The sequence below is a fragment of the Muntiacus reevesi genome, chromosome 10, assembly GCF_963930625.1.
Source record: "Muntiacus reevesi chromosome 10, mMunRee1.1, whole genome shotgun sequence".
NCBI classification, from domain to species: domain Eukaryota; kingdom Metazoa; phylum Chordata; class Mammalia; order Artiodactyla; family Cervidae; genus Muntiacus; species Muntiacus reevesi.
In genome coordinates this window covers 70,117,973-70,137,473 of record NC_089258.1, presented here as the reverse complement: position 1 = coordinate 70,137,473, position 19,501 = coordinate 70,117,973, and the positions used below count along the sequence as shown (strand labels likewise).

At 43.3% G+C, this 19,501-nt stretch overlaps 1 protein-coding gene across 4 annotated transcripts in view; it reads left to right on the top strand.

Moving 5' to 3' along the window:
• Positions 1–19,501, top strand: part of FUT10 (fucosyltransferase 10) — a 74,778-nt gene that overhangs the window by 13,701 nt on the left and 41,576 nt on the right. For all 4 annotated transcript variants that reach the window (XM_065947237.1, XM_065947240.1, XM_065947238.1 and 1 more), the window contains exon 3: positions 1,073–1,367. In XM_065947237.1, the coding sequence (XP_065803309.1) occupies positions 1,073–1,367 (295 nt within the window). The remainder of the gene's footprint in view (positions 1–1,072; positions 1,368–19,501) is intronic.

Sequence of the window (19,501 nt, the reverse complement as noted above, 5' to 3'; positions counted from 1 at the left end):
TAAGATGACAGCGGCGCGCCTGGAGGTCAGGAGACAACCCTGAATCGTGTGTGCAGGCCTGGTGGGACCACAGGAGTCCTTAACAGAGAAGACTCTCCCGGCTGTGGTCAGAGAGTGATATGACAGAAGAAGGGTCGGAGAGATGCAGCATTTCTTTTTTTTTTTTAATTTAAAAAAGTGTCTTATTTATCTTGGCCATGCTGTGAGGCATGTGGGGTCCTTATTCCCCGACCAGAGCTCAAACCCATACTCCCCGCAGGGGAGGCACAGAGTCCCAGCCAGTGTACTGCCAGGGAAGTCCCAAGAGGCAGCATTTCTGATTCCAAAGGTGGAGGAACGGGGCCATGAGCCAAGAACTGCGGGTGCCACTGAAAGAAAACCAAGCAATAAATTTCCCGCCTGTTTCCTGAAAGGAACCCTTCCGACACCTTAATTTTCTTTATTTTTTGAGGGGACTCCATGCACTGAATGGAAGACTTTAGGGGGCAGAGCAGGAAGCTGCTGGCGCACAGAGACAAGGGTAAGAAGTCCCTCCAGATGGGAGTGGAGTGCCCGCCACCCTGCCTTGCCCTGAACATCTGCCTCCACGGCCATGGCAGGAGTCCAGTCCATTAAGTGCAGCGTGCAGTCCTAGCCCTTGGAGTCTCCTGTCCTCATCGGTGAAGTGGCCAACACCTTTTAGCCCAGAGAGACGGTTTCAGACTTCTAACCTCCAGAAACCAATTTAGTATTGTGATAGTAAAGTTGTATCATTCTAAGTTGCTCAACTTGTGATAATCTGTTAGAGTAGCAATAAGAGGCTAATATGACACTAAATCAGGTTTGATCCCTGGGCTGGGAAGATCCTCTGAAGGAGGAAATGGCAACCCACTCCGGTATTTTTAGCCTGGAGAATCCCGTGGACAGAGGAGCCTCTTAGGGTATAGTCCATGGGGGTCCCACAAAGTCAGACATGACTGAAGTGACTTAGCATGCATGCACACAAGAAGCGAAATCCTCATGATGCATTCGAAATATGCAGAAGGAAATTATAACCAGCCTGACACTGGTAATAGGTCGTCATCTCTTGTAGGTCGTGGTTGAGCTGGGAAAATTTGAAGGCAAGAAGTTTAAAAATTCTCATTTGAAAGATGGACGTGCAGAAATGGAAGCAGAGCCTCTCCACCTCCATCCGTTCTTTAACAGAGGAGGACTGACCCTGAACAGGAAGAAGACATTGGCAGCTGACAGCTTCCCCATCATGCTCTGGTGGTCCCCACTGACCGGGGAAACCGGAAGGCTCGGCCAGTGTGGGGCGGATGCTTGCTTCTTCACCATCAACCGGACCTACCTCCATCATCACAGGACCAGAGCTTTTCTCTTCTACGGTAGGTTGGGCTTCTGCCTTTCTCCGTGTTTGCTGACATCCCCCATCAAAGCTGAGTTACTACTTTTCTCTCAAGGAGGACATGGGGGCTCCCCTTGAAAGCTCCTTGCATCGCTGAACCCCTACACTTGCCCCGGAGAAGGCCTGAGCACTGAGCCAGTATGATAAATATGTGAGCTGCACCAGCAGCGGGGTGGTTGGTCGGGCCACCTGATATTTATTATGGGGGAGAAGAACTGCTTCTTCTCACCTTTTCATAGTTGGGTACCACGCTCTCTGGATTTGGTATTTAGGAACTGGGTATTGATTGTCCTGCTGATACCAATTCAGAATATCATCTGTGATAATGGCCGGGAGATTTTGATTACTGTGACAGATGTGTCACTGGACACACGCTCAGCACAGTATTTTTTATTTCATTTTTTTTTATTAGTCAGACTAATTCTGACTTTTCATTAGTCAGAAATAAAAAGAGTGTTCCACATCAGCTTTCGAGAGTAAGTGGGCATTCATCCCTCCCCCAGGCTGATTGCATGTCCTGCTGGGATTGAAGGGCCGCCAGACCCAGCCGGGTGGAGGTGGTGAGATGCCAGCAGCTGTTAGAAATATGGGACTCGGATGCTGAGGGCTGGGGGGTGTGGGGGAATACAGGTTAGCAAGCTCGACGGAAGATAGGCAAGATCAGTCACTTACATGAGGAAGTCTGAAAGGACAGCTGCTTTAGAGTGGTGTGTGTGTGTGCGCGTGTGTGCGCGCGTGCTGTGGTGCTGGCTTTGGAGTGGCAGGACTGAAACGGCTGTAGGGCTGAGTCATCCTCAGTGTCCTCCCTAACAACAACTTAAATAAAGCAGAAAGTGGCCTCAGCAGGAATCAGGTGGTATGTGGGTCCTACAGCTGGTCAGGGCTCCAGAGCAAGGGGGGCTTCCGTGGTGGCTCAGCGGTAAAGAGCCCGCCTGCCAGTGAAGGAGATGCAGGAGATGCTGGTTCCATCCCTGGGTTGGGAAGATCCCCTGGAGGAGGACAGGGCAACCCACTCCAGTATTCTTGCCTGGGAAATCCCGTGGACGGAGGAGCCTGGAGGGTGACAGTCCATGTGGTCACCAAAGAGTCAGACACAACTGAGTGACTAAACAACAAATAGTCCTCTAATGGTGTTTTGAGATAAGGCAACATTAAATGTATGAGTTTAATTTCCCAAATTTTACCAGAAGCCCCTAGACGTATTTCAGTTAGACACAAAAATATATAGGTAATGTATATAGAAAACCTACTACATAGCTTAAGAAATAAAATATTACAAGTAAAATTGAAAGCCTGTATGAGCCTTTTCCTGACCCCATCATGTTCTCTTCCCTCCTATCCCAGAGGGGATCGTCATTCTGAAATTCGTGTGTGTGTGTGTGTGTGTGTGTGTGTGCTTAAACAACATAAAGTATTATTTTGTATGTTTTAAAAATTACCTACATAGCATGATAAGTTAACTTTCTATAATTTACTTTTTCTCTTACATGATTTTTGAAGACTTATTAATGTGTCCTTATAGCTCTAGTTTACCCATTTTACTGTTGCATAGAATTCCATTGTATTTATCACACTTCTTTTAACTATTTTCTTGTTGTTAGACATTTTAAGTTGTTTTAGAAGAAAACTTGCTTATGGAAATAGAGACACAGAAATAGAGAACGAATTTATGGTTACCAAGGGGGAAAAGAGGGTGGGGTAAACTGGGAGATTGGGCTTGACACATACACACTATCAGTACCATGTATAAAGAGAGAGGTCTTCCGTCGTGGCTCAGATGGTAAGCACTCTGCCTGCAATGCGGAAGACCTGGGTTGGGAAGATCCCCTGGAGGAGGACATGGCAACCCACTCCAGCATTCTTGCTGGAGAATCCCATGGACAGAGGAGCCTGCCGAGCTACAGTCCGTGGGTTCACAAAGAGTCAGACACGACTGAAGTGACTTAGCATACACACACGCAGCGTGCAGTATGTGGGATCTTAATTGCCAGAACAGGGATCGAACCTACTCCCCTGCAGTGAAAAGTGCAGAGTCACAGCCCCTGGACCCCCAGAAGTCCCAGTCTGTGTCTTTATTTCAGTGTGTTCTGAGAAGGATTCATGGAAGGTAAGTATTTTAGGAACTTTGTATGTACGAACATATGCTTCTTTTACTTTTACTTTTACTGATGCTTTCGCTCAGGACAGAATTCTAGTTTGGAAATTCTTTTCTTTCTGAATTTTTAAGACATTGTCCCCCTGTCTTCTGACTTCTAGTGATACAGCTGAGGAATTCAGAGCTATTTTGTTTTCCCATCCTTTGTGGTGTGCTTTTTTGTTCCCTTCTCCTTTCTCTGGAAAAATACAGAACCTTCACATTTTTACCAGTTTGGAAATTCAGTAATGATTTTTTCACTGATTTTTTTTTTTTACACTAACCTTTAAAGTGTCACTTGAGAAGATGAAAAATTAACAAAAATAAGTTTATTATTTAAAATTAAGTAAAATATAAATATAAAATAGCATTAAGTGTGTATGTGTGTGGGAATCAAAAGAGGTCAGCCTACTTGGAATTAAGACTTTGGCATTCTTGACTCTGCTGACAGATTACATAAAAAGAATATTCTGGAATACAGGATAAAGTGTAGATGAAGGGAAAACCACTACGGGGGCACATGTTCAGGCTTGAAATGTAAGGTAAATCAGACAAAACTTTCTAAAAGGTCAGTAATTGATGATTTGAATTGTTGGGGAAAATATCTGAAAGTTTACCAATTAAGGGGGAGTTACTCTGTTGAAATCATAAACATCATCACAAAGCATAGTATTTTACCAAATTACTGAGTAATTGGCATTCTATCTGAGACATTCATGTTAAGAAATTCAGTCGTGGTTGCTTTGCTGTTTGTCTATTTCCTTCTGTTGAGGTGAGCATGCAAGTATCCGGTTGCCAGGAAGCCTAGCGTGCGTGCACGCTCAGTCGTGTCTGACTCTTTGCGACCCCATGGACTGTAGCCCACCAGGCTCCTCTGTTGATGGGATTCTCTAGGCAGGAATACTGGAGTGGGTTGCCATTTCCTCCTCCCGGGGCAGTTCCCCACCCAGGGATTGAACGCTCATTTCCTGCATTGGCAGGCAGATTCTTTACCACTGAACCACCGTTGTATATATCGTAAGAGAAATGTCAACAAGTCTTGTGGGATTTCAAAGACGGGAGAGAGCACGTGTGATTGGAAGGATCAGGAAAGGCTTCATAAGATCGCCTTCATAAAATAGAGGGAGTTTGAACAGGGACTTGAAGGAGAATGGAATTGGATTATAATGGAAATGGAGGACATTTCTGTATGAAAATCAGCATGAATGGGGGCATGGAGTTAGAAAATTATGGGTAATAGCTGAGGTTACAGCAAGGAGATCGGTTGGCTATAGCCTAGTTTCATGTAAGAGAGAGATTAAGATTGAAGGATATATTGGAACTAGAGCATGGAGCCTCTTGAACTTTGGCTTAGGATTTTGCGTCAAATTAGGGGACGGTGTTGCAGAGCCAGTGAAATTGAATGGCCTTTTAGAAACCAGCTCAAGGAGACTTCCCTGGTGGCCCAGTGGTTAAGACTCTGTGCTTCCATTACAGGGGGTGTGGGTTTAGTCCCTGGTTGGGGAACAAAAATCCTGGATGCTATGCGATGCGCCCCCCAAATAATAAAAATTATTTAAAAAACCTGACTCAAACATAGCACCTGTATTTATAATTCCCCTCAATTAGATGTAGCTTCTCTTCTCTAAATGTCCATAGGCGTTTTGTATCTTTTTTTATGTTGTTTCATTGAATCTCTACAATATGTCGGGCACCGCACCAATCATGGGGAATAAAGGAGATAAATAAGGTAACGATGATATTTGCTTCTGTCCCATATCATCTTTTCTTGCATGTTAGAGTGTGAAGTTCTTTTCTTTCTTTTTTTTTTTTCCATGATGACAGGCCAGCATCACCACATCTTTGTGTCTCTCCTTCCCTCTGTACAAGCACAATGCCTTGTGCACATTTGACACTCGGGGAACAGTCACAGAGACTTAAAGCCCGAAAGGCCCTAGGAGTATAGCCTCCTCTTTGTACAGGCGGGGAGACTGAGGCTCGGGAAGGGTAGGGATGTGTCAAGATGACCCCAGGGGTTAACAGCCGGGAGGAGCTGGGCGGAGAACCAAGGTGCCCTGACCCCATCCAGTGCTCTGTCTCCCAAACGGTATGTGAACGTACACTCGTGACTATAATAACACCTGGGTATTTGGATTTTGAAATTGCTTACAGTAGATGGTTTATCAGATTGAATTAGAAATTCAGTTCTTTAATAAGGTCTGTTGAGCAAAACAGAGTGAATACAGGACACGTTTTCTGTCTGAGGCTTCCGAATTCTAATTAAGTGGGTCACCGAAAGCTGCAGATGGGACTCTGGCTCAGCAGGATTGAAGAAGAAAAGGCAGGAAAATGATTCAGGTACCAAAGGCTGACCTAATTAATGGAAATGGAAACTCGAAGGATTTTGTGACTTCGAAGATTTTGTGAACCAGAATTTTTTTTTTTTTGAAAGATTTTATTTCTATTGTCTTGGGAGACTGACCTAAGAAAACGTTCCTAGGATTTATGTCAGGGAATGTTTTGTCTGTGCTCTCTTCTAGTTTTATAGTATCCTGTCTTACATGTAAGTGTTGAAGCCATTTTCAGTTTATGTTTGGAAGCACACATTCTTTATGTTTCTTGCTGATCGTTTAAGACCTCGTTCAGGGGGTTCACCATCTCCTAACTGGAAACTGTTGGCAGAGCTTCGACTTTTGTACTCACTCTTGGGGAATGGACAATCGTGTGGTCACTTTCAGGTGCAAACACAGTTTCAAACTTAGTAAATGGAGTGTTCAGCCCCATGGCCATGCCTAGGGTTACATATTTTTGCGTCCCCAGCTCAGACCTCTCTCAGTTCAGTTCAGTTCAGTGGCTCAGTCGTGTCCCACTCTTTGCGAACATGGACTGCAGCACGCCAGGCTTCCCTGTTCATCACCAACTCCCAGAGCTTACTCAAACTCATGTCCATTGCATCGGTGATGCCATCCAACCATCTCATCCTCTGTCATCCTCTTCTCCTGCCTTCAATCTTTCCCAGCATCAGGGTCTTTTCCAGTGAGTTAGTTCTTTGCATCAGGTGACCAGAGTATTGGAGTTTCAGCTTCAGCATCAGTCCTTTCAGTGAATATTCAGGACTGATTTCCTTTAGCATGGACTGGTTAGATTTCCTTGCAGTCCAAGGGACTTTCCCTCTCACACTGCCAAGGGACCTCTCTCACACTGCCGCAGGCCTGAGATGCTTCTCCTTCTGCAGGGCAGGTCTTTCCTCCCTCTTACCTCTCCTTACCTCCTCTGTCCTGCACCACCTGCTTCTTGGAGACTGGCAGAGATGCCATGAAGAGAACGAGGAGAATTAAGCAGACAGGATATTTCTTACTCGGCCATATGGCTTTATGTCCTGTGAACTCAAAAGGTGGTTAGAGAGGATGGCTTTGAGTGGGTCTGGCAGATGATTAAAGTATACTTTTTCTATTCTGGGGCGTTTTCGTGGTGTTTGGAGTTTTCCTGCTGGAACCCTGGCTTTTCCAGTGTCCTTTCCCAGGAAGTAGCTTCTCTGCTCTGGGTAGTCACGTGGGCTGGCTTCCTAGCTCCTGGTCCCGGCAGCGCATCCAGCTTCTTTCTGCTGAGCTGTGTCTGCCTAGGGCTCTTTGTATTAGGAGGACCCAAGACTCCCCACGCACTCACACGTGTCAGTGGGAGGAGCTTTGGGGGTGTGGGCAGACCACAACACAGCCGCCCCTGTCCTCTGTCATGCAGGCAGATAACCATTCCCGGGTGAGAATATCGGGGGAGGGCGGTCAGGCCTGACCCTCACCCTCCTGAGCTCCTCAGGTAGGCACTCATCTTCTGTGTCTCTAAATTTCAAGGACATGTTTCGGATTTCTCTAGGTAGTTCTGTTGGAGCTAGGGTTTTCAGAGCAGGGCAATAACCCTCTCCAGGGAAGCGCTTTATTCATCTCCTCACCCTTTCTGTATTCTTGACCTTTCACCCCTTTCTGTATTCTTGACCTCGCGGAGGAACCCATGAGTTGTAGAACAAGCTCTCCTTCATTCCCTCTGTGAATTCTGCCAGCGGGGACTTCTGCACTGTAGAGTGTCCCTGAGACTTCATGAGTAATGTATCCGTGAACCATTCTCAGGCTGTACTCAGGGTAATTTCTGCTGATCTCAGCCATTATGAGTCAATCCTTATTAGTGGTTTTTCTCTGGAGGTTGACTTTCCTCTGTGTGTGTGTGTGTGTGTGTGTGCGTGTGTGTGCGTGCATGCGCGTGCACGCTCAGTCATGTCCGACTTGGCAACCATGGACTGTAGCCTGCCAGGCTCCTCTGTCCATGGGATTCTCCAGGCAAAAATACTGGTGAGTTGCTGTTTCCTCCTCCAGGGGATCTTCCCTACCCAGGGATTGAACCCGGGTCTCCTGCATTTTTACCTCTGCACCGCCTGACTTTCCTGGGCCCTGCCTATTGAATGCAGGTAATAGGTAACTGCTGTTGCCAGATTAATATTTACCGAGGAGGTGGAGGAAGAAATGGACTTACTTTGGACTGTGTGGACAGCAGCAACATCGAACATGGAAAAGAAGTTCATAACTGATAGATCGTATGTGATGTATGATGTATGTATAGATATGTGTAAGTGTATCTACCTGCATATGTACATCTTTGCAGTAGTCAAGCCCCATGTCCAAACTGCTGTGTATAAAAAATATAAGCTACAAGGATATACTGTCCAGCACAGGAAATAAGGCCAATATTTCATAATAACTATAAATGAAGTATAATGTATGAAACTTGTGAATCACTCTGTTGTATACCTGTAATGAACATGATATTGTAAATCAGTTATATCTTAATTAAAATAATTGACTTTTCATTTTTGCTTGAGCAAATAATTATCGCATAATCTTTACAGAAGGGAAGCCCATTCTCAGAGCTCTGCTCAGACACTTGCAGTGACCTCCCATCTCATTAAAATTCCAGATCCTCACCATGGCCTGTGACTCTGCAGGCCCTGCCGACAGCTCTATTGTAACCTTTATCACATCAGGGAGAAATGATGGGTTATCAATCTTGCTATAAAATCCTCAGTGTTATGGTGTCACTGTCCATGGTTGGAAAGCAAGAAAACCAAAACCTTGACCAAAACTTCAGCCCTTTGGGTAGGAGTTGTGAAAGTTTTATTGATCATTCATGTAATACAAGGTGTGGGTAGTTCTTTCACATTCATTACTATCTCTAGGAAGTTGCTGCAAGTGATACAAGAATGGAGGAGAACTGATCCAAAATTAAATTCTCTGCCACTTAAATTTCTAAGGCTTGAGTGTTTTTGATCTTACTTGTTTTACTGTGGGTGAGTGGTTCCCAAACTGAGCTCATGCTAAGATCATAGATGAACAGACAAACAAACCCCTAAGTCTCTGGGGCCCACTGCAGACTTACTCAGAATCTCTAGTGTTTAAGATTCATGATCTGTTAGCTATATATCAACTTGTCCATGAGGGAGATTGGCTTGAGAAGGATTTTTGCAGGTTGTAGGGAGGTGTTGGAAGGTGTGGGGACAGATGGCCCAGAGATTTTGAAACCAAAACAAATTAAAACAGATTTTCAAGAAAGAAAACTTAGCAGTCATGCACAGATTTGGCGCAGCTGTAAACAGTGTTTATAGTTGTAACAATGAAAGCACTTGATAGACAATCAGAAATGGATGAAGAGGGAAGACAAGTGTGTGTGTGAGGTGATGGGAGAATTAAATCTATACCTTCCATAGTAACAAGATAATAGGTATTATCTAAAACTGAAAAATCAAAAAATAGCCCAGTAAATATGCTGTTTAGATATTTTTGAAATGCAAATACAGAAGAAATACCTGGAAAAATCGAGGTGGTGACTTTTGGCACGTGGAAATAGGGAAAGCGGTGGGTAGCACCCTGCTCTCCTGTATTACTATCTTGATAAAACTATTTCACACTGAAAGCTATATGCAGGTATTAATTTGATATCAATGAAAAGTGAATTAGCAAAGACATTTTGTCCTAGGAGGTAGTGAAGCACAAAGATAGTAAGAACAGCTATTAATAAATTATCCAAATCCTAGACTTTTTTTGCTTTATCTAGATACCTTTCAGGAAGAGTGTTCATAATGCAAAGGCATTAATATTTTACGGCTAAGGTACTCATTTCCTTCCATCAAGAAATTGCCTTTTCGTATTATCTGATTTTCAGTCTTTCCAGCTAAATAAATCAGCCGAGTTTTGCTGGAGTTAGTCTGGTCTAAGGACAAAGGCTGTCGTGAGCGTCGTAATGTTTAGTTTTAAGAGTTGTCTGGTCAGGACTGGTAGCCCTCTTCCCCTTGTTTCTGACTCAGCCTTTTTGACCCTGTCTGGTCTCTGAGAGGGTGTGATGGTATAATGATCAAAGGAAGAACAGAAGTGACTGAAAATCGGAAAGTGCTTCTTAGGTTAGACTTACAAATTGGAAAGGAAGCATGGAAGTGACAAGTACCAGGAGCCAGGCGTTGTCTTGCTGGAGGCAGCAGACAGGTTGCATTACTGCAGTTTTAGCAATTTGGGCCACTGGATATGCTGGTGCCCATCCAGTTCTGGGCTGATTCTCCGACACCTAGAAATCCTGCAAGACCAGCTGGCAGCTCATTCTTCAGAGCAGGCAGCCACATCTCTCATGGGGCCCCCAGAATAAAACCAGGCAGCTTTAATGGATAAGTTTTCTTGCTCTTAAAAACTAAAAGACAAACCCAAAACAGCTTCAGCTGAAAAGGAAGCACAGCAGAAAATTTCTTGTCGCAGAGTTTACATTCACAGTTTGATCCACCCCATCTCAATAAGTTCTAGGGCACAGATTGGAGTTTTCTGGCCTTGGAGAAGTGGGTTGTTGGGGAGATTCATGTACCACTACTGTATATAAAATAGATCATCAATAGGGACCTCCCGTATAGCACAGGGAACTCTACTTGATATTCTGTAATAACCTATATGGGAAAAGAATCTGAAAAAGAATAGATATATGTGTAACTGAATCACTTTGGTGTACACCTGAAACTAACACAACATTGTAAGTCAAATATACTCCAAAACAAAATAAAAATTTTTAAAAAGGAGAAAAGGGAAGAAGGAGAAAAGAACCACCAGCATCTGTCCATCTCTTAGCTGACTGTGTTATATTGCTGAGTAAGCTGGAAATCTCCTGAAATATTGAACATTTTCTTTATTAGTGAAAAAGTTACCTCTCTGAAGGAAGAAAGTAATCCATTAGGGCTGATAATGGAAATGAGGACAAAGAGATGTATTTTAAGAAACAACGGTCATCAGGCGTGTGTGCTAAGTCGCTTCAGTCGTGTCCGACTCTTTGCAACCCCATGGACTGTCCATGGAATTGTTAGATATTTAGATATGGAGTATAACACTGGACTAACTTAAGGTTTGGATGTGTATGAATAGGCCACGGCACTCCATTTTTCGAGGAAATCGTGTGCTACATGTAATTTGGGAGAATTTGAGAATATCTCAGGATATATTCCCTCCCGATGTACAGCTGGGATGGAAGAACCATTTTTGTGTGTGTGGCACTGTGCTAGGTGCTGGGATTATAGTGGTTCCATGACCTGGTTCTTTAAGCTTGTCTGCAGCAGGCTCTGCCCTCATGGGGCATAGCTGGTAGCTGTAGTTTAGTCGCTAAGTCGTGTCCGATTCTTTGTGACCCCTATGGACTGCAGCCCGCCAGGCGCCTATGTCCATGAGGTTCTCAGGCAAGAATATGGAGTGGGTTGCCATTTCCTTCTCCAGGGGAATCTTTCTCGACCCAGGAATTGAAGCCGAGTCACCTGCATTGACAGATGGATTCTTTACCACTGAGTCAAGAGTGAAGCCTCATGGAGCTTATGAGTTTGGTAAATAGGATGCTACCAGGCAGGGATAAGCATTTTGGCTTGAGATTGAGTGATCAGGGACGCCTCTCTGAAGATGTAGCATTTGACGTTGAATCTTGAAAGATGAGAGGAATCAGTCCTGTGAAATGGAGGGAATTCATTTCAGGGATAGGGAACTGCAGATGCAGATGAGAGGGGAAGGAGTTTGATACAATGGAAGGTCAGAAAGAAGGTCACTGTGTTGGGGTCTGTGTGTGTGTGAAGAAGGATAGCATGAGATGAGATTTGAGTGGGAGATGGGGGCCAGGTGAAAGGGCTCCCTAACACAGGGTGAGAGGGTTGGATTTGTTGTAAGGGCAGTGGGGAAATAGCAGAAGGTTTTAAGCAGGGTTTTAAGGTTTTAAGGTTTTTTTAAGGTTTTAAGCTGTGCTCTGGTTTTTATTTTGCTCTGTTCTGATATGTGCTTTGAAAAGGGCCCTGTGGGTTCTCCTTGGAGAAGGGATTGGAAATTGAAAGTAGAAGCCAGGACACAGTTTCTGTGAAATAAGTGGAAATGCTGCAGCTTTGTGTTAGGGTGGGAGGCAGGGGAGAAAGAAATGGGTAGGTTTGAGATGCGATTTCAAGATAGACTCAACGTCCTGATGTCTTAGTGGTACCAATTTTCATTTATGTAGGTGTCCAAGGAGCAAGATTCACTGTACACATTCATTTAACTCCTTGGCCTCTCAGATGCTTAATTCAATCTTGTGTTACCAACTTACCACAACTGTGATGCATAAAAAATGCTCTTCGTTTCCTTCCTGATGCGATGGAAAAAAATAAGTAAATTATTGATCACTGAATATTTTGCTTCCATAAGCATGTAAATATTTAATCCTTAAGGTTACTGACATCTGCATACTTTACTTTCCTGAGTACAGACGTCTGAATTTGACATTCAAATCACTGCTCTGTCCTTAGTTGCTCAGTTGTGTCCTTATGGACTGGAGCCCGTCAGGCTCCTCTGTTCATGGGGATTCTCCAGGCAAGAATACTGGAATGGGTTGCCATGCCCTCCTCCAGGGGATCTTCCCAACCCAGGGATCGAACCCAGGTCTCCTGCATTGCAGGCAGAGTCTTTATTATCTGAGCCACTAGGGAAGCTAAATCAATACTGACTATATATTTCAGTTGCATGAGAGACGCAGTGATTAAAATCTAAGTTGTGCAAGGGTCATCATATAATTCACAGCCAAAAACTTTAACATCTAAAAATGTGAATACACATTCATCAGGCTCATTTGTTTACTGATGAAGCCATTAGCATTTGATCAGTAAATGTAGAGGAAAACATGTAATGTTATTATATGAGTCATGCCCCCCTCGCTAGTGTCTTGACTCACCTGGAAGAGTTAAGAAGAAAATACAGCACTTTGTTTTCCACCGCGTATCAAAATCAGTGTCTCTGGAGACGAGATCTGGGAACCTGTGCTCTATACCACTTTACCAGGACGTTATGATGGGGCCAGACTGGGTGGAGGGGTACTGGGGACAGCTGATCTCCTAGGTGGCTTCCACCACTATCATTTTATGACTTAATATAAAGTCTCTAAGTTCCATCATGGGAATTTGTAGATGTCCTTGCTTTTATATCCCGCTGTCACCTCTGTATGCCTAAGATTTATTTGATGCTTAGTCTTTGGTAACAGAATATCCAATTATAACTCCGTGCCTTTGGGAAAATAAGCTCCTCTTTAAAGACATCTGCCTAGTGACAGAGTTTTCAAGAATGTTTTATGTTGAAACTGGAAAAGCGTTTGTAATTGAAAATGTGGATTTTGATGGTTCTTTCAAAGGAATTATGCAATTAGGGTATTCTTTTAGTCACATGGGCACAATTTAGCCTTTTGGAAGCACTTAGTTGTTGGACCAGCACAGCATCTGATGATGCCTGAAAATGTTAGAACCGGGGGCCTCTGCTTAGAATCTGATTCTTATTATTTAGCTGATGCTGAAGAAAAGCATGCATCCTGGAGGGCTGAGATAGAAGTTTTTCTTGATTGTCTCCAGCCAACAGTGCACAGACTCAGAATGCACAGCCTCTCAGGGAGAGAGGAGAGGCTTCTGTGTGTTTCTGTAAAGCTATTGAGTAAGGCTGGCTGGGAAAGAGGGGACAGGTGTTCAAGGTCATTTGACTTAGCTGTCTACTGCAGTGCATGTATTCCTAGGTTCCTTTAAAATGATCCCTTTACATTCTTCATTGATCAATGCCTGTAAAGCTCCTAATTTCAGAGACTCTTGGGACTAAGTCTTGGGACTAGTGTGGCCCATATACTCTTTATTCTCAAGTCCACTAAACTCTAGTTTTTATTTTCAGACGTGGCATCAAGCAGCTTGCAGGTTTTCTAATTGTCTTGTAGTTTAAAGTGAAGGCGAATACTCAAATTTCTGAAGTCGCCTACTTTCAGCCTCTACATTCAGTTTTCCAAACACTCCCTGGTTGGGTGGCCAATATCTGGAGAGGAGTTGAAAGCATAAAGAATCGAGCATTTTGTTTTTTTATGGCAACCAAGTGACTGCCTGGTTTTTACTTATCCTTCAGCTTTGATCACTTTAGCCAATGCTCTGTCTTAATTGACATTTGGTACCAAGACCCCATGGTGCCCACACACGTAGATGATTTTCTCAGTTTCAGTTTCAGCATGTGAAATGATGGATGGTAATGGTGCTGGTGGTAGAGGGGGTAGCACATGGAAAAGACTTGCTAGGCTTAGATATAAACTAGATTCTTTCTTTCTATTTTTTACCCCATGTGGCATGCAGGATCTTAGTTACCCAACCAGGGTTGGAAACTGCCCCCTACAGTGGAAGCGTGGCATCTTAACCACAGAACCATCAAGTCCCTAGATTATCTCTTTCATTTTAGCGGAGATCAAGGGTTTCTCCTTCTTTTCCTCTGCCCTCACACCTCTTCTGACTTATTTACTGGCCAGCATTTTTGCCCTTGTCTCCTCTTCCTCCTCAGTTGCTTCCTTCATTTCTGGCATGAACTATAGAAATAATCTCTTTGTGATACCCCATCACACTCTATTTTGTATCACTTTGTTCCTTGGGAGAAAGAAGCTGAAAGTTTACACTAGCCACACTATTATTAAAGACACAGACTGACAGGAAGAACTTCTGTCTTCCTGACCAAAGGCAGGTCAGTTTTATATATTTCCTTATTTTGCAGAGATAATGTGGCATTTTTTTTCCGGGCAGAGAGGAGGTAGGGTGAGCTATACTGTAACCAAGCTATGTACCCCACATTGCTTGAGAAACTGTGCTGGAATGGATGGTCTGGGATTTGATGGTCAGTAAGAGCTGGGCTGAATTCCTCTCCACTACTTGTGAGATCTGTGATGTTACAGCTGTTACCATCTCTTTAAGCTTCTTTTCTTGTTTGTAATATGAGAGGAAGTCCAATTTCTTTAAGGTTTTTGTGAAGTTTTAAGATAATTCATGTAAATTGTGCACCGTGTTGCCTGGGGCATGGCAGTTGCTCAATAAATAATGACAGAATTATCAATACAGCCTGAGAGTTACTGTAATATTTATTTATAATATTCTTTTATTATCCTTTTGACATCTATGGTTTCTGCGGGGATGTTCCTTTTCTCATTCCTGATATTGCTAATTTATATCCCCTCTCTTTTTTTAGCCTGACTAGGGTTTATTGGTGTTATTGATCTTTTCAGAGATCTGGCTTTTGATTTTATTGATTCTTTTCTATTGATTTTCTGTTTTCAAGTTCACTGATTTCTGCTCTAATTTTTATTATATCTTTGTTTCTACTTACTTTGGATTTAATTTGCTCTTCTTTTTTGTACTTTCTTAGGGTGGAGATGTAATGTTATTGATTTTAGATGTTTCTTCTTTTCTGTTACATACATTTAATGCTATGAAATTACCTCTAAGCACTTCTTTCTCTGTATACCACGAATTTTTGTAAGTTGTGTTTTCACTTTCATGTGTTTTAATTTTTTTTTTCATTTTAAAGTTTCTTCTTTGATGTGTTACTTAGAATGTGGTGTTTAATCTCCACATATTTGAGGATTTTTGTTACTTTCTGTGCTTGACTTCTAGTTGAATTCCATTGTGTCTGAGAGCAGACATGGTATCATTTCTATTCTTTTAAGTTTGTTAAGATGTGTTTTGTGGCCAGAATCTGGTCTTTCTTGATGAATGTTCCATGTGACCTTGAGAAGAGTGTGTATTCTCTTGTTGTTGGCTGAAGTAGTGTGTAAATGTCAGTTATATCCAGTTGACTGATGGTATTGCTTTGTTCAGCTACGTCTTTACTGATTTTCTGCCTGCTGGATCTCTCCATTTCCAACAGAGGGGTGTTGAAGTCTCCAGGGGGTAATTGTGGACTTGTATATTTCTCCTTGCAGTTCTATCAGGTTTTGCTTCATCAAGTTTGGGGGTCTGTTGCTAAGTGTATACGCTTTTATGATCATCATCATGTTTATATTCAGATGAGCAAATATAAAGCTAAAGAGCAATAATAATAGGATTGTAACAAATTAAACTAATAGAGGTTTTAGGGTAAAGACGATTTCTTTTCTTTAAAGTAGGTCATTGTCTCTCTTGCTGGTTCAAATCATCTGTCTGTTTGAGGGGAGAATAGAACTGATACAGAAGAAAAGCTCAACATTCATGTTCAGTGTTGACTTTCATAACAGGATATTTTCTGTATGAGAGTAAACAGCCTTCTGAGGTCAGACTGCTCTCTTGAGGACAGTTTTCTAAATTGTTTTTAGCTCCTGCTTTAACATAGCAGGAACTAAGACTAGAGGACTCAGCTCACATTTCCCCTGTTAAGAGGATCGTCCTTCCAGCTGTGACGGCTTGCTCACAAGTCCTGCTGCTCCTTGATGGGAGGAAGGGGGTTGGTGGGAAACGAACCAAGAGAGAGGAGAGGAGGAAGGTGGAGGCAGGGTTTAAATTGCCCTTGCCAACCCCAAATCCTAGGGTCAGATCGTAAAGAGGAACCTTTAGAAATAATCTTGATAAGTTGAGGAAACCACAGTGACCAGCAGGTCTCAAGCTAAAATGTGGAGTCGTTCCCTGGGCCAGGCAGGGGGCCTCTGTGTTCTTGTGGTGGATGTCTCCTGATGGGGAGGTGCGATGTGTATGCCAGGAAAGGCTGAAGGTGGATGCTTGGCCAAGGCCCTGTAGAATGTGTAGTGGAGACGCAGGTGCAGGGTGACCAGATGTCCCAGTTTGCCCGGGACAGTCCTTTTCTCATCTGTAGTTGTAGCATCCTCTCCAGTCAGTGTCCTCTGTTTAAAAATGTCCTACATGTACCATCAAAGGTGTGGTTATCCTCAGAGAGGTGTACCCCCAGAGAGCAGAGAGGAGGGGCCGAGTCATCAGCGGAGCATCCCCGGCCTGGGCGGGGCTCCTGAGGACCAGATCGCGGGCTACACCAGGTGCCGAGGTCAGCCACCCCAGCAGCAGGTCATGGTCAGAGAGATCAGAGGACACCACACAGGTTCCAGGGCATCTTTTCCCCTGGCAGACATAGTCCTGGGGAAGAGGGAGGTAGAATCTGAGAAATCCAACAGGCCTTTTTACCTGGACGGAATGGGTAGTACTTCAGAGCATTGTTTTAAGCGTCTTCATTCATTTGGACTGAATCCACTGTTTTTCCCTTTATGCCCAGTGGATGGGGATTTAGGCACAAACCTGGGTTAGTTACCCAGGAGATTTGCTTCGTTTCCTCTGCAGCATCTGAACTGCTGGGTGTGTGCACATTTTGCATCCTGATCACTGAACAGTTCATCACTGTTTCCTACTGCTTCTTTGCATCCTTGCTGTGTTTTCTTGCCCAGAGTCTCTAACGGTCTTTAGACAAGATCATTGTAAGCCTCGTAGTTAGTGCTCGAAGTTTCCTAAAAATAACTTAGCACCAAAATGGAAGAGCTGCAGTTCCCATTTTTCCCTGCTTTCCATTCAATGCTCATTCGACACTGTCCCCAGACATCGGCAGTGCTTCCTGTGTGATTGGAGTTCACCTTTATCTGCAGCCCCTTTAGGAAGCGATCTTCAGCTTGCACCCCCGTGTCCGCAGCAGCACTGTTCACAATGGCTAAGACATGGAAAGAACCTGAATGTCCATCGATGGAGGAATGGATAAAGGTGTGGTACATATATGCGATGGAGTACTACTCAGTCATAAAGAAGAATGAAATAATGCCATCTGCACACCACGGTTGGACCTAGAGAAAATCTTATACTAAGTGAAATCAGATAGACAAAGACAAATATATGATATCACTTGAATGTGGAATCTAAAATATGACACAAATGAACTTATCCACAAAACAGAAAGACTCACAGAGAGAGAACAGAGCTGTGGTTGCCAAGCAGGCGGTGAGAGAGGGGTGGATTGCGCGTTTGGGGTTAGCGGACGCAAGCTAGTGTATAAGGAATGATACTGAACGGATAAATGACAAGGTCCTATTTTGTAAAGAATGATGTTGAATAGATAAATGGCAAGATCCTAACTATTATATAAAGAATGATATTGAATGGATAAATAGCAAGATCCTAACTATTGTATAAAGAGTGATATTGAATGGATAAATAGCAAGGTCCTAACTGTTATATAAAGAATGATATTGAATGGATAAATAGCAAGGTCCTAACTATTATATAAAGAATGATAATGAATGGATAAATAGCAAGGTCCTATAACTATAATCAGAGAAGGCAATGGCACCCCACTCCAGTACTCTTGCCTGGAAAATCCCATGGATGGAGGAGCCTGGTAGGCTGCAGTCCATGGGGTCGTGAAGAGTTGGACAGGACTGAGCGACTTCACTTTCACTTTTCACTTTTATGCACTGGAGAAGGAAATGGCAACCCACTCCAGTGTTCTTGCCTGAAGAATCCCAGGGATGGGGTTGCACAGAGTCAGACACGACTAAAGTGACTTAGCAGGAGCATAACTATTACATAAAGAATGATATTGAATGGATAAACAGCAAGGTCCAGCTGAATAGCATAGGGAATTTTATTTAATATAATGGAATTCTATGCAATAATAAACTACTTCCTTTCCACTGAAACAGCTCTTGCTGACTTGTCAGTGACATTTCTCTTGTCAGATCCTCCAGATTGCTACGTAAGACGGAGGCCTTTTCTAGTCCTTGTCATACTTCTCAGCAACATTGGATGTAATTAACTATGTCTTCCTTTTTGAAATATCCTTTCTTGTACTTTTCCACCCCAGCATTTCTGTTTCTTTTCTCCTTTGTGTGCCCTTGCAAGACCCTTTTCTAGATAGCCATTAAACATTAGAATCCATCAGTGAAGGTTGGACCTTGATAATAAGAGAGCTACTGACATCATAAAAAAAAATGTTGGAATCCAGATTTTGGCTTTTTTTGCTTTAAGATCACTATGAACAGTAACTGCAGACATGAACTGAAAAGACGCTTGCTCCTTGAAAGAAAAGCAATGACAAACTTAGCATATTTAAAAGCAGAGTCATCACTTTGCTGACAACGGTCCTTATAGTCAAAGCTATAGTTTTTCCATTAGTCATGTACAGATGTGAGAGTTGGACCATGAAGAAGGCTGAGAGCTGAGAAATTGATGCTTTCAAATTGTGGTGCTGGAGAAGACTCTTGAGAGTCCCTTCCACTGCAAGGAGATCAAACTAGTCAATCCTAAAGGAAATCAGTCCTGAATATTTATTGGAAGGACTGATGCTGAACATGAAGCTCCAGTACTTTTTGGCCACGTGACTCCAAGAGCCGACTGATTGGAGAAGACCCTGATGCTGGGAAAATTGAAGGCAGGAGGAGAAGGGGATAACAGAGGATGAGATGGTTGGATGGCATCACTGAATCAGTGGACATGAGTTTGAGCAGACTCTGGGAGATAGTGAAGGACAGGAAAGCCTGTTGTGCTGCAGTCTGTGGGGTCACAAAGAGTCAGAGATGACTGAGCAGCTGAACAACAATCAAGACTCATCTGAGGCCCTCTCTGTTCCTGGCTGTAGACTTTCTCCCTGGCCTGGTGGTCCCCAATCCCATCAGCCTAAGTGCCTGCTTGTTATAACAGTATGTAATTTTAAAAATACCGTGGCTTCTCTGTCATATAAAGG